Source organism: Meriones unguiculatus, chromosome 10, assembly GCF_030254825.1.
Source record: "Meriones unguiculatus strain TT.TT164.6M chromosome 10, Bangor_MerUng_6.1, whole genome shotgun sequence".
Lineage (NCBI taxonomy): Eukaryota > Metazoa > Chordata > Mammalia > Rodentia > Muridae > Meriones > Meriones unguiculatus.
This window is the reverse complement of record NC_083358.1, coordinates 83,682,367-83,705,970: the sequence shown is the minus strand read 5'-3', so window position 1 is coordinate 83,705,970 and position 23,604 is coordinate 83,682,367. Positions and strand designations below refer to the sequence as shown.

Genomic DNA, 23,604 nt, shown 5'->3' with positions numbered 1-23,604 from the left:
ACATTGAGATTCTTGGAACATTCTTTTTCCTTCTACATATATTGCCTTATACATTTGTGTAAGATGTTTCCCTAGAAACCTGTTCTTAATTACCATCATCTGAATATGAAGTGGAGAATAAACACTTAAAAGAATGTTTGCTGCATGTGTGCATGGGTGCATGTACATGTATGTGCATTGAATGCTTTCCTGCATGCGTGTATCGTCGCTCCTACCTCAGCCTGTATCTCCATGGCTATTTCTCCTGCAGATTGTTCTCCCTGCCACCTTTGTGTTTTTGGCTCTGATGCTTTCTGTCATTGTGCCTCCTTTTGGTGAATTTCCAGCCTTGACCCTTCACCCCTGGATGTATGGGCATCAATATACCTTCTTCAGGTGCGTAGATCCTTCCCCTGGAGTCACCATCGTTCTCTGATGTGTGATGTTCCTGGAACACTGGCTTGCTGGGAGGGTCCTGACCTCCCTGCTTCCCTGGAATCTTCAGCAAGGTGGAAGGAGTCCTGGCGTTGTTCTTGGAAGGAGAGATAATGTAGCCGTGACTGCTGAGCCGTGTGGTACACAGTGCTTCCAGCGGCTGTGGAATAAGCAGCAGCTAATGGAAGAGGATGTGAAGCCTGGGGGAGGGGGTCAGAGCTCCATCCTTTTGAGGCACAGATGATCTGCCCTCAGACTTCTAGGTGTGTGGTAGGCTACCCCACTTCCAGGAGCTCCACAGCCATTCTAAGTTGGCGTTCAGCGCCTCACAAACTTACCTGGCATGGACCAGCCATTCAGTAAACACTTACCTCTTCATGTTAGTGGCCTTTGACCTTCTGTGCCCTTCCGACTACTGGGTAAGCCTCTCTCTCTTTCTAGCATGGATGAGCCCAACAATGAACACTTCGAAGTACTGGCAGACGTCCTCCTGAACAGGCCAGGTTTCGGCAACCGTTGTCTAAAGGAAGAGTGGCTTCCGTAAGTCCCCAAAGGCAGCCCGGCAGTGTGGGAAAGACCCCCCCCAATCCTTCCCTGTGTTATATGGGTCATGTCCGTGTCTCTGATCAGCACTTTCCCAGCTTCTCCTTCCATCCTCAGAAGCCTCCACCATCAACAGCTCTATATGTCTCAATATAGAAATGTTTTGTTGTCTGACGTTATTCACCCAAACTCATTTGGGGAAAAAAACAAAACTTTAAACAGGGGTGGAAGAAGATGCAGGATGTGATTTTATACAATTGGATCTTGAGAGGCACCAGTTACTTCTATGCCAGCTCTCCATCATTGCTGTAACTATAGAAAAGAGAGTGGTAAAAAATAGTCAAAAGCCACCGGGATCTTTACAGTTCAGCCTAATTGTACCACCTGTTTCCATCCAATCACATTTCGGATCCTTCCATTGTGTTTCTCCATGTCTCAAGAGCAAGAGCAGATAGAACAAAGCTGCGTCCACAGACTAGACGGTTATTCCCTAGACTTTGCTTTGTCGTCTGCAGGACCCCAGTTCTGATAGTCCTTAAGCACAGTCTAAACCCCAGGATGGAAATTCCCGGCTCTGAGAGAGGAAAGGCAAAGAAAGAGCCAGCTCAGCTAGCGACCATCCCTCTTTTGTAGGAATTTAAAGAAAAAGAAAAAAAAATCAGGCTGTGGGATTGACTTTTGAATATTTTCTCGTTCCCCACGAGGGAGTACCCCTGTGGCAATTCAACCTCCTGGAAGACGCCGCCCGTGTCCCCGAACCTCACCCACCTGTTCCAGAAGCAGAAGTGGACAGCGGCCCACCCTTCCCCCTCCTGCAAGTGCAGCACCCGAGAGAAGCTCACCATGCTGCCTGAGTGCCCTGAGGGAGCTGGGGGCCTCCCACCCCCACAGGTACCCGCGTCCTTCCCACAGGCGCAGGCTCTTCCTGCGCTTCTGCTGCTTTTACATTGTTTCCCACGGCTGGTCACTTAGATTTAAAATTTCTTCTCCATTTTCAATAATGTTGTGATGAATATTCTAGTATTAACATGCCCACGTGTTGGTCAACAGTTTTCATTAACCTTGCTATGGAGGCTATGGCGGAGCTTGGTGGTAGATTGTCTAGCATGGTGAGGCCCTGGGTTTGATGTTCATCACAAGGAAGGAAGCAGGGCGGTGGTGGGGAGGACAGATAGGGTGGGAAATAAGCTATGTGCCTAGGTTTATGCGCGCACACAGACAGCAACTTTTCTTTTGCAAGAGTGGCATCGATTGTACTCGGAGCAGTGCTTTGTCTAGACCTGTGCTCCAGACCAGAGCAAGGCCTCCTGGAGGTTTTAGGGAGCACCTTCAAGGCCAAGGGAGCCTCGCTTTTCTCCCTGTGACTTGTATGTAGCCTGCCTTGGATGGCCTCTCTCATTACTTCTCAATATACGGATGATTCCTAAAGAGTTCATGTGTTACAGGACACGGGAGTAAGGGAGCCATGGTTTGGTGTCTAGGCCTCTGAGCCTTCATCACTTTCTCTCCTGGAGGCTGAGGAGAGCCACACTTAGTTCATAGCCTTGCCATAAGGATTCAAAGAAATAATGTGGGTAATGAACTATGTAGGACTAGAGTCAGCTCAAGTGATGGCAACCGGCACCTAACAGTGGCTAACGTAAGATCCAGCTTGCCTCTCGCCCATGTCAAAGTTGACATGAAGTTTCTTGGAGCCCCACATGCCTCCAGCTCTCCAGCCGGAGTGTTAGAACCTATTTTGTTAGGAAGTAGAGTGATGGGATGAAGAAAAATATACAACGAATGGTTTAAGTGTGTACAAAGAAGACTTCCAGGCACTGCGTAGCCCTTCTACTTAGCTGTCCCTGGACAGGACCGATTATCAACCCAGTATCAGAGACTGGGGACTGTCACCTTCGTTCTCACAGCCTTTGCCCATGGGAAAAGCCACAACAATAGCAGCAGGAAGAAGACAGAATAGGACAACTAGATTTTATCATAGCATGTACCAAAGCTGCTGACTCATAAGCGGCCCCGTGTCAATCTTTTTCTTAAAAAAAAAAAAAAAATCTAAAGCATTTGCTTTTGTATTTCTCAAGCAATATATTCACTCTTTGGATGACGTCTAGACTGGCACATTGCAGGCGTCCCTGACTTTCTAGGATTTGGGCAGGGAAAAGAAAAGTTCAAACCCTGCTACACAGAGGTTCCTTCCCTGCCTGTGTAACTTAGAAACTCACCTTCAGAGTAGCATTGGCCGTTGGTCCTTAAGGGAAAGCTCAGTCCTGGAAGGAGCTAGGCAGGTCTGCATTTCACCCCTGCCGCTCCTCATTAACATTTTCGTCTCCTTAGGAGCAAAACTGAATGTTGCTCATCTGAATAGCCACGCCCTCTTTTACACAAACGTACACTCACAGGCTTATACATTCATATACATGTAAGTGTGCATGCGTTTACATCGGCTCACCCTCATTTAGTACCTTCCCATGCAGAGGGAAGGCCCTAGTTCAGAGGTGGTGAATGGGAACTGGCAGTAACAGCATCTGGATGGTCAGGGCAGCAGATACCATGCCCTGCAGCAGTCCTTCCTGCTCCAACATCCCTTCGACAGCGTCGTGAGGTGCCCCATCCCTGACTTCCACTCCATACAGACATAAAGCAGGAATGTTGTGTTTGGAAGTTTTAGAGAACGGTCCATCACAAACTGTCCCAGGCATCAGCAATTGTTGCGGCCCGCTGCCCTGGTTGCTTGGTTAGGAACTGTGGCCAATTCGAGGAACAGTAGAGTGGAGTCAGATGCGGGTCCTCAGCTTAGGCCAACCACACACAAGTTGGCCCACTTTTCTTAACTCCCCTTTCTTGGTAAAGTGCTCTTTTCTGAAAGCAAGAGGTGGGATCCTCCACACAGAGATTTGCCACAGTCCCTGCTATACTGCGGGTGTGCAGGGGCTGCTACTTCTTCACCTAGCGGAGAAGGCCTGTGACGAAGAATGTGAATTAAAGCAGGAATCACATGGGGAAAGGGAGGGATCTAGAAAACACATGAAAAATAAATTCATTTTGATGGTGATTTAATACCCGATAGGTTAATCCTGTCAGCCACTTCTGTGTGGCAATCTGGACAGAGTGCATGCTTTTGCCCATGTTTTTTTTTTTTTACAATTTATTCACTTTGTATCCTGGTTGTAGCCCCCTCCCTCATCTCCTTCCTCTTTCTCCCCTATCCCTCTCCCCTAGTCCACTGATAGGGAAATCCTCCTCCCCTACTGTCTGACCCTAGCCTATCAGATCCTATCAGGACTGTCTGAATCCTCATCCTCTCTGGGCTGGCAAGGTCATTCCTGCAGGGAGAAGTGATCAAGGAGCATTGCCCAAGGTTCTTGACTGACCTATGCCAGCCACTAACCCAAGAAACTCAACACTGTGTGATATTGCCATCTGGTGGCCAAAAATCTAGCAATTTTGAATTCCCCCAAATCTCAGGATATCTTTTGAAAGTGATTTGTGACATATAAAGTGTTATTCAAATTATTTCATTTGCATTACAAATATATTATTTTATAGCTGCATGCTGGGTACTAGGAGTATGAAAACTGAAAGTCAGAGAAGGACTCTGCTTTCACAGAGATGATGTCATACGTGGGCTAGTATAGAGGCACTGAGTTGATTCAGACAAAGGAATGTTTCCTGTGAGATGAGCGCTGGGAAGGTATATGAAATGATTGATGGGTGATTTTCATCTCTAAAACTCAATCTGACGGTGGATGGAGTCATGGAAACAGCAGGGAAGGTTCTGGGGAGGTCTAGGCAAGGTCTAGGTGGTGGCTTAGATTGGGATGACAGGATCAGAAAGCAAAAGACAGATATGTTGGAGGTTCGTTCTGTAGTTAAGCTCTCTGCAGATGGATGGATTGAGAGGAAAAGGGGCGGGACCAACGATGACTCCCACATCACGATATGGGAATGGGGAAGTCGTCAGGGTTTCGGTTCAGTGTTTCCTAGCTTCTGAGTCGATAATGCTTTTTGGAGAAGAACATCAGTTTCACAAACTCTAAGGTCTCAATCCCCACATCTTCACTGTGTCTCTTTGCCCCAGAGGATACAGCGCAGCACCGAAGTCCTGCAAGACCTCACCAACAGGAACATCTCCGACTACTTGGTAAAAACGTATCCTGCTCTCATAAAAAGCAGGTAGGAGACCCAGTCACACTTGTAGTCCTTGGCTGCCTAGCAACAATATCAACCATGGCAGAAAGTCAGTTCCCCACTGCTGACCCTTGAGGGTGTCAGCAGAATGTGAGGGCCTCACAGAAGAAAAAAATAACTGAGCTGTCCCTTAAGAGTGTAAGATAAATAGTCAAATTTTCTCCCGGGCAGCATTTTAAGTATCTCTCTCTCTCTCTCTCTCTCCCTCCCTCTCTCTCTCTCTCTCTCTCTCTCTCTCTCTCTCTCTCTCTCTCTCGCGCGCGCGCGCGCGCGCGCGCACACACACACACGTATTCAATAAGGAAGCCTTATACCTTAAGGAGTTGAGAATGAGAGATGAAGTTTGTAGGGGTAGGGAGAAAAGGGGGGAAGTTGAAGAGTAAAAGTGAAGAAAGCGGGGCTGGAGAGATGGCTCAGCAGTTAAGGGCAGTGGCTACTCTTCCAGAGGCCCTGGGTTCAGTTCCCAGCACCCACATAACAGCCCACTGTCTGTAACTCCAATTCCAGAGGATCTGACACCCTCACATAAACATACATGTCATCAAGACATCAATGTGCATTTAAAAAAAAATCTTAAAATAAAGGGGAGGACAAAAGAAAGAGAAGCAAAAGGAGATTGAGAGAGGAAAGACCAGGGGACAGCATCTGGTTCCACGCCCCTGGGTCAGGCACTAGCTCTTGTTACACTCATTATCACCTGTCACCACCACCCTTGAACATATCCGCAAACACTTTACTATCTAGATCTCTCGCTCTGCAGCTGTTCTTATCAAGACCGTCAGCAGCCCCCATCACGGTAGGCAGCTTGACGAAAGCACCTGCCAGAAAGAGCCCTAAGGAAGTGTGATCCACTCCGCAAGCTGCAAGTGCTCTATGGTTTGCAAAGGAAGCAAACTGTGTCATGTTAACAGTGTAACAGTCGCCTCCCATACCACAGTCTGAATAAGCTATACATGGACCTAAAGGGCTGAAGAAAAGTGCAGATGGTGTGAACAGCTGCTGGGAGAGCAGAGCCAAGTTAGTGGTGAAAAACCAACAAACAGATGAAACAAAACACCAACAAACAAACATTGCCCAATCCAAAAACAGAAGCGGAGGAGCAGGAGAGTTTGCTCCTTAATTCAATAAGCGACAAACCGCTCTAAACCTGGCTCAATAGCAAACTTGCAATCTAGAAGTTTTGATTTTTACTTAATGGCTGATGACAGTGACAGTTCAGGGCCAGCTTGAAAGCTAGGGACTAGAGTCTCCTCACCACGTTATCGTACCTCCAAATGCCCAAAAGTCAGTGTCTTGACTGAATGCAATGAGGTAAGTTAGAACTTTCACCAAGGGCACAGGTGATTGTTAGAATTGCTTGTGCACTGTGAAGGGGCGAGGGGGAAGCTTCAAGCTTCACTCCACACTGGCATGATGGTTGCCATGATTTCTAGGTTCACAGTGGGTTCACTGGTCCAGCATGAGGCCTCACCAAAGAGCTAGTGAGAAGGTCCAGCATGCAGGAGGCAACCGGGAGAGCCAGGGTTAGAAGATAGCAGTCCTTTCTCCCTGTAGGGATACCCCTGGGTCTCCAGGCATGCCAGCTTCCACTCTACATTGCTTAGATACCAGGAAATGCAAAAACATACCTAGGACAGAGACGTCCCAATGACCAGAAAGAAAATGTAATGCTAATGCTATCCTTATGGTATTTATTACGTGACTTTATTTTGCTTTTCAGCTTAAAGAGCAAATACTGGGTCAATGAACAGAGGTAAGAAACTATTTGGGAGTGCTGAAGCAGTCAGGTATGACTGTTAGATCATGAACTTAGTTGATGCTGAGGGTGAAGATAATATGAGTTCACGCGCACTGTGCAGCAATCTCTCTCTCTCTCTCTCTCTCTCAGCTAAATATGTTAGGGCAGCCCTGACTAAGGCTGGGAAATCAGCCCTTGGAGGGGACCTCGGAAGTTCATTTCAGTAGGTGGCACTCTTTCCACACAGTCACTTTTACAGTGTTGGCCTGGGAAGTTTTCAAAATGTTCTGATCTGGGAGGTCCTACCTTTCACGTGAGACAGACACCAGAAACTTATGGTCCTGGAACTCGCCATAGATAGAGATCAGGCTGGCCTTAAACTCACAGAGATCCACCTGACTCTGCCTCTCAAGTTCTGGAATTCAAGGCGTGCATCACCATGCCCGGCAAGAGACAAGTTTTTATGAGACATTAGGACCCCAGATCATGAGTGTAGATGTTTCCTGGCCTGTTTCATTTAAGTTTCGAGAGATCCGACCCAGCTCCAGAATCCACCATGTTCTTTGAGCCTCCTGGAGGCTCAAGCGGTTTCAGAGGTTCAGAGAATTTTCAAGTGGAAACAGGCCAGGAACGGGCAATGATGAAGATATCACAACACCTGGCTTCAGACTTCAGGTCATGATAATGCTGGCTCAAAGATACCTATATGCATGTATGCAAATGCATGCGATGATTAATGAAAGAAGAGGCCATGAATGTGAGAGTTAGGAGGGGCATGTGGGAGGTTTGGGAGGGAGGAAAGGGAAAGATGAAATGATGTCGTTGTATTATACTCTGAAAAATAAATTTAAAAAAATATACACATAGACCAATGGGGTAAAATAAATAGAGTACTCACCCTTAAACTCACACAGCTACAGCCACTTGGTTTTTGACAATGATGCCAATATGGCATATATATATATATATATATATATATATATATATATATATATATATATTCCCCCACTGGGGAAAAATATATAAATACTGGAAAAAAGATACTTCTTTAACACATGGTGCTGGGATAACTAGTTATCCCCATGGAGACAGCTGAAACTAGATCTTCCTTTCTCACTCTATACAAAAAAATTGATTCAAAATGGTAACTTAACTTATATCCCCTTGGAAATACGTCTTAAGACAAGTCCTGAAACTTTGAAACAACTAACGGGAAACTACTTCAAAATATAAGCGCAGGCAAAGGGTTTCTGACACCTCAGGATAGAAGAGCAGATTGAAGGTTTCTACACAACTAAGAAAATAATTACAGCAAGAAAGAGATAGCCTCCAGAATGGAAGAAAATCTTTAACAATATTCATCCAACAAGGGACTGATAGCCACAATGTATACAGAACTCACAATGTTAAATAAAAATTAAAAAAAAACTAATAAACTAACAATAAAATGAACACTTTTCTTAAAAGAAATACAAGCAGCCAATAAATACATGAAAGATGTTCAACATCCTTAGCTGCCAAGGAAATGCAAATCAAAACTACACTGAAATTCCATCTCTCCCCAGTGAGAATGGCTGTCATGAAGAAGACAAATAACTACAAATGCCGTCGAGGCTACAGAGGGGAAAGGAAGCCTGTGTACCATGTGTGAGGATGTACATTCAGACACTCTGGAAGTCAGTGTAGAGGTTTCTCCAAACGCAGAACCACCCCTGACATATTTCCAAAGGAGCATAAGCTAACACACAACAGAGCCGCTTACACATCCAAGTTTACTGAAGCACGTTTGCAACAGTCAAGCTAAAAAACATCCACCTAAGAAAACGTGAAGTATGAAATCATAGGCACTTGGCATAGAGAAGAATGAAATCATGTAATTTTCAGAGAAGTGAATAAAAATTAGCCAGATTTAGAAAGACAAATATATGCTTCCACTCATATTTTGGAATCGAGAGTGTGAGTTTATTAGCTTTCATGTCTAGAGGGCAGGAGGACTCTTTGGAGAGGAAAGGTTTGTGAGGGGGAACAATGTTGCTTCATAGCCCAGGCAGTACCCCTATGGAAGCTGAGATCATGCTGGTGGGCATGAGCCTCATGGCACTGACATCTTCCTGCCCCTTGTAGGTACGGAGGAATTTCCATCGGAGGAAAGCTCCCTGCCATCCCCGTCACTGGGGAAGCACTTGTTGGTTTTCTAAGTGACCTGGGCCAGATGATGAATGTGAGCGGGGTATGTAAAGGACCTGGGTTTTGGGGTCAAGTGTTGGACTTACTTAAAAGAAGATGGAAATTACCATAAGTACTGAAGAAGGAGAGAAAAAGGAAACATTTCTTGTTTGTTGTGCTGTTCTAGGGTCCTGTCACCAGAGAGGCTGCTAAAGAAATGTTAGATTTCCTCAAGCATCTTGAAACCAAGGACAACATTAAGGTACCTGACCTGAATCTAAAAATTCCTGCGAGCTCATTAGTTGACAGCTTTTGCTCTGCTTAATAAAATTCCATCCCTTGGCAGGAATGCCTGCCAAGCCCTCCCTCCTTCTCACGATTGTTCCTTTTGCTGCTGGTAGCTTTTCCTTTAAACAGCCTGTCAGTGCCCCCTCTCGGGTGCCTGGGTTGTAGGCCAGGCATCCATCAGCCTGTCTCTGCCCTCTAGGTGTGGTTTAACAACAAGGGCTGGCATGCAATGGTCAGCTTTCTGAACGTGGCTCACAATGCCATCTTACGTGCCAGCCTGCCCAAGGACAGGGACCCCGAGGAGTATGGAATCACTGTCATCAGCCAGCCTTTGAACCTGACCAAGGAGCAGCTCTCTGACATCACAGTGTGAGCTGCCACCACCTGGGGGCTCTCTCTCTCTCTCTTTCTCTCTCTTAAAAATGAAGGGAGGTGTGTGTGTGTGTGTGTGTGTGTGTGTGTGTGTGTGTGTTGTGAGGTACAAGGCTGAGTGATGACATTTCATTGGGCTCATACGAATGACTGGTTTCAAATGCTTCCTGAACCAAATTACTTGGCTGTTCTTTCCTCTCCCCATTTATTTTGGAAAATAAACTTACACTTTTGGGCCCTTGATAACAAGTTCCTCCCGAATTACACCAGTAACCTCCCTGCCGGGACACAAAGAGCCTGCTGGCACCTGGAATAGTCAGTGAGGCTCCTTTCCCTGGCATGGTTCTAGCTTCTGGTAATTTGCATCAGGTAGCCATGCTTTGGAGCTGTTTGCTTTCCTCAATATTGGGCTCTTATGTCTCAGCTTCAGGTAGAACATTGATCTTCCGTGTGCCACTCATTTTGCTCTACTGGAGGCCTACAGAGATTTGAGGAGAAGCACTCTGAAGTGCAAACTTTTGGGAAGCTCTCAGGACTGCCTAGAGTTCAGGCAGGATTCAGTGTCTACCTGCTCCCAAGCCAAATGCCTTCTGTGTGGTCCCAGAGACCAGTCTTACAAAACTCGCCTCCTATTCCTTGAGTTTACACGTGACTATTTCCTCTGACGTGGTTTCATAGAACGTAAGCCTGTGGCTGCAGGAAACTCAAGAGCCTTTAGAAAACCTCCGAGCTAAGAAGACTTTGGAATTGCTCATTTGTGTATACCATAATACACAGGTAGAAACGTAATAAAATGGAAGGCTATCTAGGATGTTCTCAAAACCCCAAAAAGCAACCTATAAAACTATCCACTTAGCCTTGATTAAGGCAGTGCTTCAAGCCGGGGACGTGGGGACATACCATAGGACTGAATAAGGACTGCCCAGAGCCCAACGCATACCTTCTCTGGGTTTCTGACCTTCCCTATCTCTGGTCCTGCCGCAGGCTGACCACTTCCGTGGATGTTGTGGTGGCCATATGTGTGATTTTCGCCATGTCCTTCGTTCCGGCCAGCTTTGTGCTTTACTTGATCCAGGAGAGAGTGACAAAAGCCAAGCACTTGCAGTTCATCAGTGGCGTGAGCCCCACCACCTACTGGCTGACTAACTTCCTCTGGGATATCGTGAGTACCAGGCCTTTCCCAACCTCCAAGACAGGGCACAGCTGATGCACGTCTGGGCAGAGAGGGCTTTCAGCTTGTCGGGGCTGCTGGGGCAACAGTCTGGTGACTGCCATCCCTTGACATCTTCTTAAAAAGCCAGTTGGGAACCAATCCCTGAGAAGACCCCAGGACGCAGTTAATAGCTACTTTGAATCTCAGGATAAACAATGAACAGCTCCTAGCGAAAGTCTTGAGTATCTCCCACTTCGACGGTTACATGGTAACATGCTTGCACTAAAAGTCACTGGTTGTTTTCTCAGAAATTCAGATTTAATCGGGCATTCTATATTTTGGTTTGCCAAATCTGGAAATACTGCTCTGAAACCTCATTGTACTTCTTCAGAGTATCCAGGGGCTGGTGAGATGGCTCAGTGGGTAAAGGTGCTTGCCGCACAAGCCGGATGACCCGAATTCAACCCCTGGAACCCGTGTGAAGGCAGAAGCAGAGAAGCACCCTCAGAAAAGCGTTCTCTGCCTCCACACACACGTAGCTGTGGCATGTGTACCCATGCATATCATGCGCACATACACAATGGTTATTTTAAGTGACCAGATCTTCACTGTATTAGATCAGACTTTAGGAAAAAATAAAAAAATAAAAATAAAAAATAAAGAAATCAGCTCAGCAGCAGCAGACAACAGACAAGGTTGGTGGAGGGCAAAGAGAGATTAGAATGCATTACAGCCACAGGGCCAAAAGGAGCTGTTTTAAAAGACATATTCATTTTACATGAGAGCTCTATCTGCATGTACACTGGCAGGCCAGAAGGGGGCATCAGTTCCCAGTATAGATGGTTGGGAGCCACCACGTGGTTGCTGGGAATCAAACTCAGGACCTCTGGAAGAACAGTGCTCTTAACCTCTGAGCCATCTCTCCAGCCCCCCAAAAGGAACTTTTAAGAGTCTAGTTATAATATGACAGGGCCACTGTGACACCAACCCACCTTTTCTCGGTGTCTTGAATAATGAGATCTTTGAGTAGTTCTGTTGTGTGTTTTGAAACAGGATCTCACTATGCAGCCCTGGCTGCCTTGGAACTCAAGATGTAGACAAGGTTGGCCTCAAACTCACAGAAATCCACCTGCCTCTGCTACTCAAGTTCTGTGATTAAAGGTGTATGTCACCCTAGCTGGCCCCTGAGCTCTTCCTTTTGTTACAAGAACAGCATTGAGGCTTCTCTCTTGATGCTGAAACATACCAGCTCATGGAGACCAGTGTGAATGAACCTCTTCCTGTGGCTTTTACTAATAATGCTGGATATCAGGGGTTTGGCTGACATGTTCCGCTGGCCTCACTCGACCTGTTACCATAGCTGTCACCTCACAATATGAAACCGGAAGACTTCACCAGCAATTGAATGATTTCCCTTTTTTCATGCACCCAGGTGCATGGGCCGTTCAGGAGCTACCAGCTTCTCTCGGCACGGTGATGTTAACAGGAAAGAGCTTGGGCTCACTTACCTTAAAAAGCTAACTGTTAAAAAGTGTTAACTGCTTTTCTGTTTTTTAGCTGTATTTTTATTTTATGTGAGTTTAGGTGTGTGAGTATGTTTGCCTATACGTACGCATGCCTGGTGCATGTTTGATGCCCAGAAGAGAGCATCAGATCCCCTGAAACTGTTGTGAACTGCTATATAGATGCTGGGGACCCAATGTGGGGACTCTGCAAGAACTGCAAATGCTCTTTACTGTTGAGCTCTTTCCCAGCTCCTGTTTTTTCCACTTTAAAGACAAGGTATATAATTTACGCTTTGGCCTGGGCTGTATGTGGCTACGCAGAGAGGTCTTGGAGCCTGTGGAAAGACAGGGCTACAAGGAAGGGATGAACACGTTGGATAAAGGGGCCAAGCACTGGCAAAGTAGCCTGCGGGCCATTCTTTCAAGGTCCAGAGGATGGTGGCTGCAGCATTGGCAGGCCTCCTGCCACTGGAGATTTTTCACTGGCTGGAACTCTGAGCTCTGTGGTCTAGAATTAAGGTACTCATTACTGTTGCTAGTCAGTGGCAGAAAGACAATGGATGCCTGGGGAGACATTGTTGAACTAACAATTAATCCACTCAGCACACCTGTGACACTGTAAATTCTTGTCTTTTATGTGCCATCTGTTTGGTTTTGGTTTTGGTTTTTCATGTTGAAGCAATCATAGACTTAAGGAAGTGGCAAGCACAGCCTGAAGCCTTCTGAGTTAGATGAAAGTATCTTTCTTTTCTCTTTTTAAGAACAAAGCAATTTATTGACTCTTTGTTCTGACGCTTCTGGTTGCCAGCTTCCACCAGTCCTGGAATTCTGTCCAGATATCTCTGCTCCTGAGGTGCCACCTTGTGACCCTCATCTTAGTCACTTTCCACCATTTTCAGCCCCTCTCGGGCTTGGAAGATGTATTCTTAGAGCCTCTGTTGAAACGACAGGGCCTGACACCGTTTCTCTGATGCTCTAGGGAAGCAGCTATTGTGGAGACCTTACTTCTAACAACAGAGAGTGACCTCTTGTTTGGCCAGTTTGCGTCCTCCCAAGCGGGAGCTTTCAGCCTTCCAGGCTTTTTGAGGAAGGCTGCCAGAGCTCTGATGGAACACCTGCTGGCTGACAGCTTTTACACAATTCCAGGCGTCCTATAGTCTTTAGGGTGCTAGCCAGGGGGTAAGGGCTGGAAGGTGTTTTGTATGTGAGTGTGCGTGCGTGCGTGCGTGTGTGTGTGTGTGTGTGTGTGCCCTCTCTCTTACACACACACACACCTCTGATGTGTACCTTTACAAACACGGACACGCCTCCACCCCGACGCCTTGCACTAGGTTGTTGCTGCTTAAGTCTACTTCAGCCTGAGACGGTTCCTGCTCCTCCCCTTCACACACATGGCCTTGACAGGCTGGAAGATTACAGGCCAGTTACTTGGCAGGGAGTCTGTCAATTCAGGGTTACCCCAGGCTCCTCATGACCGGATGGATGTCATGAGTCCTTGGCGACAGTGCCAAGGTGCAGAAGCTGGGTTCCCCTTGCATCCTGTCAGTCTGTGTCTGATTTCAACTTGTCCTAGTTCTGGGGGTGTTCGCTTTGTCACGTCACAAGGTGTCTGCGCAGCTTCTCCGCCAGAAGAATTATTCTTTCCCCTTTTGTTATTAGTGAAAACTTTAACAGAAACTTTGAAGAGAAGATGTGCAAACAACTGGTTTGTTAGCCAATTTTCCATTTGTTCACTTACTCGTTTATGTCTCTATGCCGCCATAGCTCTTGTTAACTGGCACATTATCATATGATACTACTGTTGGATAGAGGTAATTAACAGTATGGCCAGTAAGAACGCCTTCAGGCTGCCCGCTGTGTTCTGCTGATTTGTGTCCTTCTGCCTGGAGTATCCCACTGCCTCTGGATGGGCAAGAGACCCAGGCTCATCCTGCAACCGTCCCCCCCCCCCCCAGCAAGATATTTCACCAGGGGACCTGGTTCATTTCAGTGGGAAGCAGCTTTCATAAACCAAGATCAGGGCACCAGGCTTGTTCCATGACACCAAGCAGCTTTCATAAACCAAGATCAGGGCACCAGGCTTGTTCCATGACACCAAGACAGCACTGAGGACAGCCTGTTAAGTAGACAGAACCAGAGAAGACATTCGCATACATATGCAGGGTTATACCCGTGCTTCGGAGTCTCTCTATGCACTAGCTGTGACGCTCACCTCTGACTCAAGTCACAACCAAAGAGTCCGTGCTAGCTTTCTGACTTCCCATATTCGTAACTCTCTTCTCCAAGTAAGAAACTGGCTCTACCACCCCCAGTCATTTACCCAATTCAGCGATATAGACACTTGTAGTAAGTGCTCCATCTCTGCCCCGGTCCCCTCTCTGTATGAATACCTTTCTCCTCTCCCGGCTCTAGCTGCCACATGGAAGTCCTCCTTATTCTACCCTGGCCCTGATGCTCCACATGGGTCCATCCCCCTATACAGACAATTTCCTCACTCCATGGTCTCATGGGTCAGAATCTGAAATGGGTGCTCTCAGGTTCTTGGCCCTTTATTTAAGTATAATAATAATTAAAAAGCCTACACAGAGGATGGAGAAAGGACTCAGTGGTTGAGAGTGCTTACTGCTCTTGCAGGGGTCCTAGGTTCCGTTTCCAGCCCCCACATGGCGGCTAACAACCAACTGTAACTCCAGTTCCAGAGGATCTGATGCCCTCTTCTGGTCTGTTAGAAAACTGCGTGCACATAGCACAAAGGCACTCGGGCAAAAACACTCATGCACATAAAATAAAAATAAGCAAATCTTTAAAATCCTGCACAGACTGCAAACTAACAAAGAAATTTTATTTAAAGTAACCAATGGAACAGATTAGAGACATGTATCAAGACTGACAGCAGGCCAAGTGAGTGAGGCTAGCAAGGGCCCCAATTACTTCAAGAGGAGGAAGAGCTTGCTTGAGTTCCTGATTTACACAGACTAGGTTTGTGTAAATCTTTGCTTAATGCGCATGCCCTGTCTGATTTTAATCATGTGCGTGCCCAGTTGGGTAGCCTCATTTGGGGACACAGTTTTGCCTTATTGTGCATGTACTCTACCCAGTCTAGGCTACACAATATAGGTCCATAACCTATAACTCCAAAATGGTTGTTGAGGAAGTTCTGGAATTCCAATTGGGTATGTCAAAGGATTGCTAAGAGGAGTAACATTTCCATTGTTGAAAACAGGTATGCGTGCAGCCTGATCTAGGCCAGAGTCCTAAGTTGCTAACAGGCATCATTTGGAAATGGTTGTGTGTATAGCCCAAGCCAAGCAGAGCCCTGGGCTGCTGAGCTGTTCCCTGTCTGTCTCAATGGGGACTTGGGCATCCATTCCGGGTACCCTCGGTACCATGCCCTCCTCATGCTCACTAGGCTTTCACCCTGGTGGAGACGTCATCTTACCACACTGCCCACCTTTCCACGTCAGACCTGATGTCTTCAGAACTGCATGGTTTAGAAGAATTAACCTCAGCCATGTGAGCGCCTCAAACAGAAGGACCATAGTTTAAGCTTTCCTAAATTCTGGAGACATGTTTAAAAAGAACAACCACCAGGACTTTACAGTCAATTTAGTAAGAGAGATCAGATAGAATTTCATATCTGTTCTTTTCCAAAGATACGCACTGGAGGTCTTTGAACAGGGGTAGGAAAGAGGTCACAAGAGAACCGTGAACTGCTTAGCCTATGCCTTAACTCTGTATCTGCTAACCAAAAGCTGTTTAAATAGGTGGACCCAATCCCAGACCACAAGAGCTGGAGGAGCCTGATCCCCAGGTCATAGACGGTCAGTGACTTACTGCCTCCTCTCTCTAAGGTGAATTATGCTGTGAGTGCGGGCCTGGTGGTGGGCATCTTCTTTGGATTTCAAAAGAAAGCCTACACATCTGCAGACAACCTTCCTGCTCTCGTCGCTCTGCTCATGCTGTATGGGTAAGCCATCAGGGGCGGAGATGCCGTTTTCTGATAGCAAGCATGGGTCTTCCTGTAGTGGTTTAGCCTCTGGCTCCAGAAGCTTCAGTGGTCGCTAATCAGGAACCTGCCCGTCTGGCGCCAGGTGTAGGTCTCTCTGAGTCCTAGTCCACTTAGGGATAAAGGGATGAGTGCCGCAGAGCGTGAACATCCTTCAGTTCCAACTGTGACCTTGACCAAAGTCTGGGACTCAGTCAGTCCCCACTTCCTCCCCAGCTCTGTGGGCAAGCTGCCCAGTGTAGAGTCTCCCTCTGTGCTGGCCAAGAATTATCTGAGCACAGCAGAGGATTCCAAGCCACAAACACTATCCCAGGTCAGGCTACAGGCGGGCACAGAGACTGAACACGATCTAATGGAGAACTACATGCTGCTGTGTGCCCCAGGCCTACTACATGCTGTACATTTAACTGTGGACAAATGATTCCTTTATCTGGACCTCAGACTCCATACTATAAAGAAGGAAGGAATGATGCCTGGCTGGAGGAGAGTCTTGCCAGAACAGTGGGTTCTGTCCCAGAACAATGGTCTCCATTCATCCCAGAACAATGGTCTCCATTTATCTCTCTTGAAAATGGACTCTGTGAACTCTGACATGAACTGTGAAGATGAGCTCTTGGGACCTTCAATTGTCCTTTATCTAGCGCAGAGGGCACGACTGTGGGTGGCCTCTGAGATTTATAGCTCATAAGTTCACACATAGCTCCTGCCTCATTTGCTCCTCATAAAACTCATGAGATGGTCAGGGCAGGCATCACCAACCCCTTTTGAAGATGAGGCACACAGAACAAGGAATGGAGTATCTCCTTTCTCTCCCTGGGACTCTGGCCAGTCCAAACATGTCCCATCATATCCAGAGGTATAGCTAATGAGATGGAACCTGGGCCTTTCTCCCTCTGAGATGTGTCATCTTGCACAGGTGGGCAGTCATCCCCATGATGTACCCTGCATCCTTCCTGTTTGATGTCCCCAGCACAGCCTACGTGGCCTTGTCCTGCGCTAACCTCTTCATTGGCATTAACAGCAGCGCCATCACCTTCATCCTGGAATTATTTGAGAATAACCGGGTGAGAACTTTCATGGCTTCTTGGTTTAATTAGTGGGATGTTAGCACAGATATGCCGGTCGTCAGAGCTGTGGAGAACACAGTGTAAGCAGATGCACATGCGCAGATGAGCAGGGCTGTCTCCCCCACCCTCACCAAGCACTACTCCCTACTCTCAATACCTGATTTATGTGCTCTGAGTGCCGTGGCTTTGTAAGCCTCTTCTTTAAGATACACACACACACACACATACACACACACAATTTTTTCCACTCAGGATTCTAACTTTTTAGATTGAAGGTAGAAAGTTTCCTGGGGAATCACCTGATGACACAGTCAGGTGATTTCAAAGAAGGCCACACACGAACTGATTTTGCCACTGGATTTGCTTCTGTTTGTGTGACTTCAAATCTAAAAGAGACAAGAAGGCGTGACAGCGAAAAACCTCCCTACCCACTTCAGTTCACCCAGCTCCCTCCTCCAGACTCCGCCGTATTCTAGTTTCTGGTGTTTTCTGAAGACATACAAAACACATATTCCTTCCCCAACTTTTTCTAATTTATAAATGACAACATACTAGCACGTGCTGCCCTGCTCCCAAAGAAATCTAAGGACTAGGAAGCCTTGGTGCCAAATCACTCCATTTACAAGCCCTGCCCATACCCTCTGACTTCTCCCTGACATCTCGAGAAGGTCATGGCTGGACTCCTTTAAAAAGAGAGGAGTAGGTGGCTTATGGGGGGGCTGTCTTTGCTCTGCATTCCTTTTGATTACTGTATTTGAGTCCTGCTATGGCTATACTATGCCATGGCTGTGCTCCTAGCATTCCAGCTCTCTGGGGAGGGGGGTGTCTTCAAATGCCTCCCGAGCCTCTCCTTTTCTCCCTCATTCTTCACCATCCAGTGGGTGTCCACACATCTGCCCTGGGGCCTGCCAGAAGACCAGAGTCCGGAGTCTACCTGCTCACTCAGGGACAGGTGGCCCCAGCCTCCAAACCCCTAACAGCCTCGCTTCTCTTTCTCAGACGCTGCTCAGGTTCAACGCCATGTTGAGGAAGTTGCTCATCGTCTTCCCCCACTTCTGCCTGGGCAGGGGGCTCATTGATCTGGCACTGAGCCAAGCTGTGACAGACGTCTATGCCCAGTTCGGTGGGTAGCATTCTAGGTCTGTGGGTCACAACCGTGGATCCGTTCAGGCTGGGAGAATTGTAACAAGGGTTCTGACCTCAGACCTTCAGCCTAGAGGCTGGAATGGCACCTAACTGCTGGTCAGGCCTTATGCCAGACCTGGAAGGGCATAGAATGCCTCTATTTCTATGGCTGGAGAGCTATAGGTGAGGCCAGGGGCAGGACTTTACCCTCCTGCACTCTGGCCTGGGAGCCAAGAGGAACTTGATTTTTTTTTGGGGGGGGGTTCATTTAGCCTCTCATATAAGGCCTGGGCATCTGGGTCACAGCTGAGTTGTCATGGGTGAGTCTGGCAGCCTGATGCACATTTTACTCCTGCTGATGACCCGTTTGTTGCTTCCATCCCCAGGTGAGGAATACTCTTCAAACCCATTCCAGTGGGACCTGATTGGGAAGAACCTGGTTGCTATGGCAATAGAAGGGGTGGCATACTTCCTTCTGACCCTCCTCATTCAACACCACTTTTTTCTCACTAGGTGGTACGTCTTATTACACCCTGAGAGGCCATTGGGTAGCTCAGCATTTCCAACCCTGGGCTGGAAACAGTGTTACCATGGTTCTCACAAACTTTCATTTCTCCTCATTCTCCAGGCCCGGCTTGTTCTGTTCTTCATACCACAGGGAGAGATGGGTTAGAACAGGCCTGTTAGAATTAGAGACAAATCTTAACCAACTTTTAGAAATACAATGGTTTCGTTTCAATTGCTAATATTTAAGCATGTAATTGCTACATACTTATCTTAAATTGGATGACAATACTGCAAATGAGGATCCTTATGGAGTATGCAAGACATTAGAAAGCAGTGTTTTCCATCTGTAAGTAGTGAGACAAAGCAAACTCCCTTGCTAGCTAGAACACTGGGGGCAGGGCAGGGAAGTGGGGCAAAGAGTAACATTGGGACCTTGTGCCAATGAGGGTGAGGGCAGCCAGGGGCTTATGAAAAGGTGAAAAAAAAAAAGCAATCCAGCCTCCATCCCTGTATCTAGATATCTGCCAACCCTAGTGTTACCAGGACATCTCAGAGGGCAGGTGAGCCAGCTTGTGCTCCTGCCCAGCCACACTTTCCCAGGATCTGCCCCACCCTGCTTGCCTCATGCCAACCTGAGCTTGGTTTCCCGAGTGCAACCCCTTCAGATGTCCATCAGATGTCCACCCCCAGGGCCCTGTGGCCTGAGCATCCAGGCCCTCCCTAAGAGACTATTAGAACAATTATTTGCTTCTTAGCATTTCCTCCTCTCAGGATGAGTCTGATCACCTGTAAAAAAAAAGGGGGGGGGGGAGGGAGGCTGCAAGGTTTGGTGCATTATAAATGACCCACTTCCCTTCTCTGGAGGACTGAGAGAGAAACAATGGAGTAAAACAATGGACATGGAGTAAAACAATCAGCCGTGCTTCTGATTGTGCGCCAGACTGTGAGAGCCTGTATCCGTGAGCCTCTCAGCCCTTTGCTGTGTTGGCCATGGAGTTCAGAAGAGAAGAGGGGTGGGGTTGATTACCAAAACTAAGTAATTAGCTTTAAACTCTGATGCTGATACAACTCAGTGGTCCTAAAGAGCGTCAGAGAGGCCTGGCTCTCTGACTGACACTCCACCATCACACCCCTGCTAACTAACAAGCAAAGAGGGGAGAGGGGAGAAAGAAGGATACTGTTGGTAGAGGACGAGGCCTGCCCAAGAGTAGAACAACCCCAGAGAGTAAGGCGGGTACATGGGGTGAAAGGACGTCCAGGGAGCCGTGGGACAGGAAGATGAGTGAGCAGGTGGGATGAGTAAGGAGGGGCAGGCAGTGTTGGGTCATGAAATACTCCTCCTCATCTTGATGACTTGGGGCTCAAGCCCAAGAGCAACATGAAATCCATGGGGTATTTTAACCAGGGGAGTGACATGATCTTGCCACGATGAGAGTTGAGGCAGAAGTCCATGTTGAGAGGCAAAGAGAGAAGAGCGACCTGGTTATAGATGGCGGCACTGGGAGATGGTAGAGAAAATTAGTAGAAGGTCTGTTAGACAAGACTTAGTCACAGAGCAGATGTGGTCAGTAAGGGTGAAAGGAAAGACTGGAATCTGAGGCTGGGTGTGTCCAACTTAGAGCCTACAGGCTGCATGCATCCAAGGAGAGCTATGAATACACAACACACAATGTCATATATCGGGGTCAAAAGGTCAGACAATGGACGCAGGGTGTCAGAAAGATATCCAGAGAAGTGTCTGTGCCTTTAAGGGTGGGGATGATTCTCTTGGCAAGGCAGGAGCAAGAGAACATGCTGAGGCTCGCGGGTGGATAATGGCATGCAAGGGGTAGAGACCAGGGGTGAGTGCCAGTGCTTGGTAGAGGAGTGCAATGAAAACAGTACAAATGGCAAAGGCCTGTGGAACCTGCCTACCGGGCACAGCATTTCGGAGAAGTTAGACTTGGAACCTACAGCTTAGACCAAGAAAGATTTGGGAGCATGTATAAGATGACGAAACTATCTTGACATTGAGTTGGTAGGGAAGGCTGGAGGAAGAAGAAGCCATAGAAGGAAGCTTTTAATAATCCAACACTGGCATCCAGGCCCTGAGAGTGCCCGCATCTTTCCTCTGTGCCGGGTGTCATCCAGGATTCATCTTCACAAAACCCTGAGATAGCCCTTCACATGGTTGAAGAAGGCAAGGCTCAGAGAGGTCCAGTGACAGGCATAAGGTCACGCAAGTAAAGGTGGGATTGCAACCCGGGAGTGATTTGAACAGAAGCCATGACCCCTGACCCTCCTGTCAGGAGCTGTTTTTAGACTAGACTTAGAGGAAAGATTCAGGGGAATAAAAGTGGGGAAATGGGAAAGACAGTTGGGTGGGAAGATCGGTGCGAAGGCTACTGTGTGCCCAGCACGATCCTGTCCACCTTCTTTCCTCTAGGATCGCTGAGCCTACTAGAGAGCCCATTTTTGATGAAGATGATGACGTAGCTGAAGAAAGACAAAGAATTATTAGTGGGGGAAATAAAACTGACATCTTAAAGCTAAATGAACTAACCAAGGTGAGGAGCAGGTGTGGGCGATATTATCTTGGAGCCGTAAGCTGAGCGCACAGGTGGCACACGGCCATCATGTTGTCCTGTACAACAGCAGACCACCTCTGTATTGTCACCTCTTTCTCATGGTCCTGTCCCCGCCATTCACCTTGGGTACCGCACGGTCTCTAGAGGAGCTTCTCCAACTGAGCATCGGCATCTGCTCTCTGTTCTGTGTGTGCGCGTGTCACGGTTCGCCGTTTACATGGCTCGGTGCCATGGCTCCTCTCCCAATGCCATGTTAATGTGTGACCTCATCGCCTTGGTGGTCTTCTTCCAAACCACTCCTTGCTGCCTTTCGCCCTCACTCCCCCGCCCTGCTCTGCCCCTGTCCTGGTCGTCAGCTCAGTTTCTTTGAATCTTACAGGTTTACTCAGGCTCTTCCAGTCCAGCAGTAGATCGGTTGTGTGTCGGAGTCCGCCCTGGAGAGGTGGGTACCAAAGAGACTAACATGAAACAGCTCTCGAGGAAAATCAGCCCTTAACCATGAATCTTCTCCCTCTAAGCAGAGCTGGACTGTAGAAATCTAGTGAAAGCCAGACTTTCTAGTAGACACGGGGTGGGTGGGGGCATTAAATTTACTATTTTTATGTCACCCAATATATCTAAAACCTTATTTCAGTATGTAATTAATATGAAACATTACTGAGATTATTTTTCGTTCTTGTTCTAAGTCTTCAAAGCCAGAACGTTACACACTTAGTACCCATGTTGGTTAGGATTAGGAATGTTTTGTGTTGGTAACCACACATGGCCAATAACCTCAGTAATGGCGGCCAAGGAATAAGATGGCTCTCCCAGCTCTTACCCTGGCCTGGGGGCTGGCAATGAAGATAACCTTGGTCACTAGGGCAACACCTGTTCTCTGTTTTCTCCTAGTGCTTTGGCCTCCTGGGAGTGAATGGTGCAGGCAAAACAACCACATTCAAGATGCTCACTGGGGACACCACAGTGACATCAGGTGATGCCACTGTAGCAGGCAAGAGGTGAGCGCTCTGCCCTTTCTGTTGCAGGGTGTCCTCCACAGTCCGTGTCCTTGTTCTAGCATATGGAACGTCATTCTAAGTCATAGGCCAGAGTATGCGGAGAAGGGGGCCTCCCACAGAAGTGATTGAAAATCACACAAGGCATAGATGCGCTGGAAAACCAAACTAAAATGTAGTGGTTAAAAGAGTACTCTTAGCATGGATTCCTAGAAAGTTCTAGAAAATACGAAGTCGGTGGTTCCTCATCTCGTTGGGCTATAGATTCCTTCGAGCAACCAATGAGGCCTGTACTTTCTTCCTCTGTAAGAATATTTCATACCCTTCCATCAGCTTCCTCCTGAAAGCTTACAAAGCTTTGAGGAATTTCCTGAGCCCTGGGTACATCTATAACCCACTGCGGTCTATGGATCCCAGGTTAAGAACTCCTAGGTTGATACACCCTTCTCTGGGTTGAGTTTCTGAACTGAGGTCCTCATTGGGGGGCTTCAGGAGGACATCGTCAGCATTCTTAGCCATTTGTGTGCTGATCCGTGTTCTCATCAGACCAAGGAAAGATGAGAAAGAGAAAGCTGGGCTGTATACTTGGCTCCTGGAGAGTGACCCTTGGCCTCTGTAATGTGAGTTTAAACAGACTTGTCCTCTATGGGGCAGGGCCATAGAGGATGAATGGCCTCTCAGCGGTTGGCCTCTTCGCTGGCTGCTCCAGAACAGCAATGCTCACATACAGTGAGTTTGCTCACAGCACTCTGCTCCAGTTTGTATGTGGACCCAGGCACTGCTGCTGGCTCCCCAGCATCTGCTTGACTGAGACCGCACCCCCCCTTTACCCATAAGCCCTGCTCAGCACAGCCCAATGGGCAGGGAGAGTCCTAAGCACACCTCTGAAGACCCTGGTTAAGATGAATCTGGGGTCCCAGCCCTCCATGGCAATGCCTGGTGTGTCCGAAGCAAACGTATTGACAAAGATAGA

At 47.5% G+C, this 23,604-nt stretch overlaps 1 protein-coding gene across 1 annotated transcript in view; it reads left to right on the top strand.

The window, feature by feature from the left end:
• Window positions 1–23,604, top strand: part of Abca4 (ATP binding cassette subfamily A member 4) — a 104,616-nt gene that overhangs the window by 68,588 nt on the left and 12,424 nt on the right. Inside the window, exons 24-39 of the mRNA XM_021645014.2 lie at window positions 251–375; window positions 856–954; window positions 1,662–1,848; window positions 5,033–5,127; window positions 6,863–6,895; window positions 9,005–9,110; window positions 9,234–9,308; window positions 9,534–9,703; window positions 10,691–10,868; window positions 16,216–16,331; window positions 17,287–17,434; window positions 18,437–18,560; window positions 18,949–19,078; window positions 21,495–21,615; window positions 22,016–22,078; window positions 22,528–22,634. Of these exons, the coding sequence (XP_021500689.2) occupies window positions 251–375; window positions 856–954; window positions 1,662–1,848; window positions 5,033–5,127; window positions 6,863–6,895; window positions 9,005–9,110; window positions 9,234–9,308; window positions 9,534–9,703; window positions 10,691–10,868; window positions 16,216–16,331; window positions 17,287–17,434; window positions 18,437–18,560; window positions 18,949–19,078; window positions 21,495–21,615; window positions 22,016–22,078; window positions 22,528–22,634 (1,877 nt within the window). The remainder of the gene's footprint in view (window positions 1–250; window positions 376–855; window positions 955–1,661; window positions 1,849–5,032; window positions 5,128–6,862; window positions 6,896–9,004; window positions 9,111–9,233; window positions 9,309–9,533; window positions 9,704–10,690; window positions 10,869–16,215; window positions 16,332–17,286; window positions 17,435–18,436; window positions 18,561–18,948; window positions 19,079–21,494; window positions 21,616–22,015; window positions 22,079–22,527; window positions 22,635–23,604) is intronic.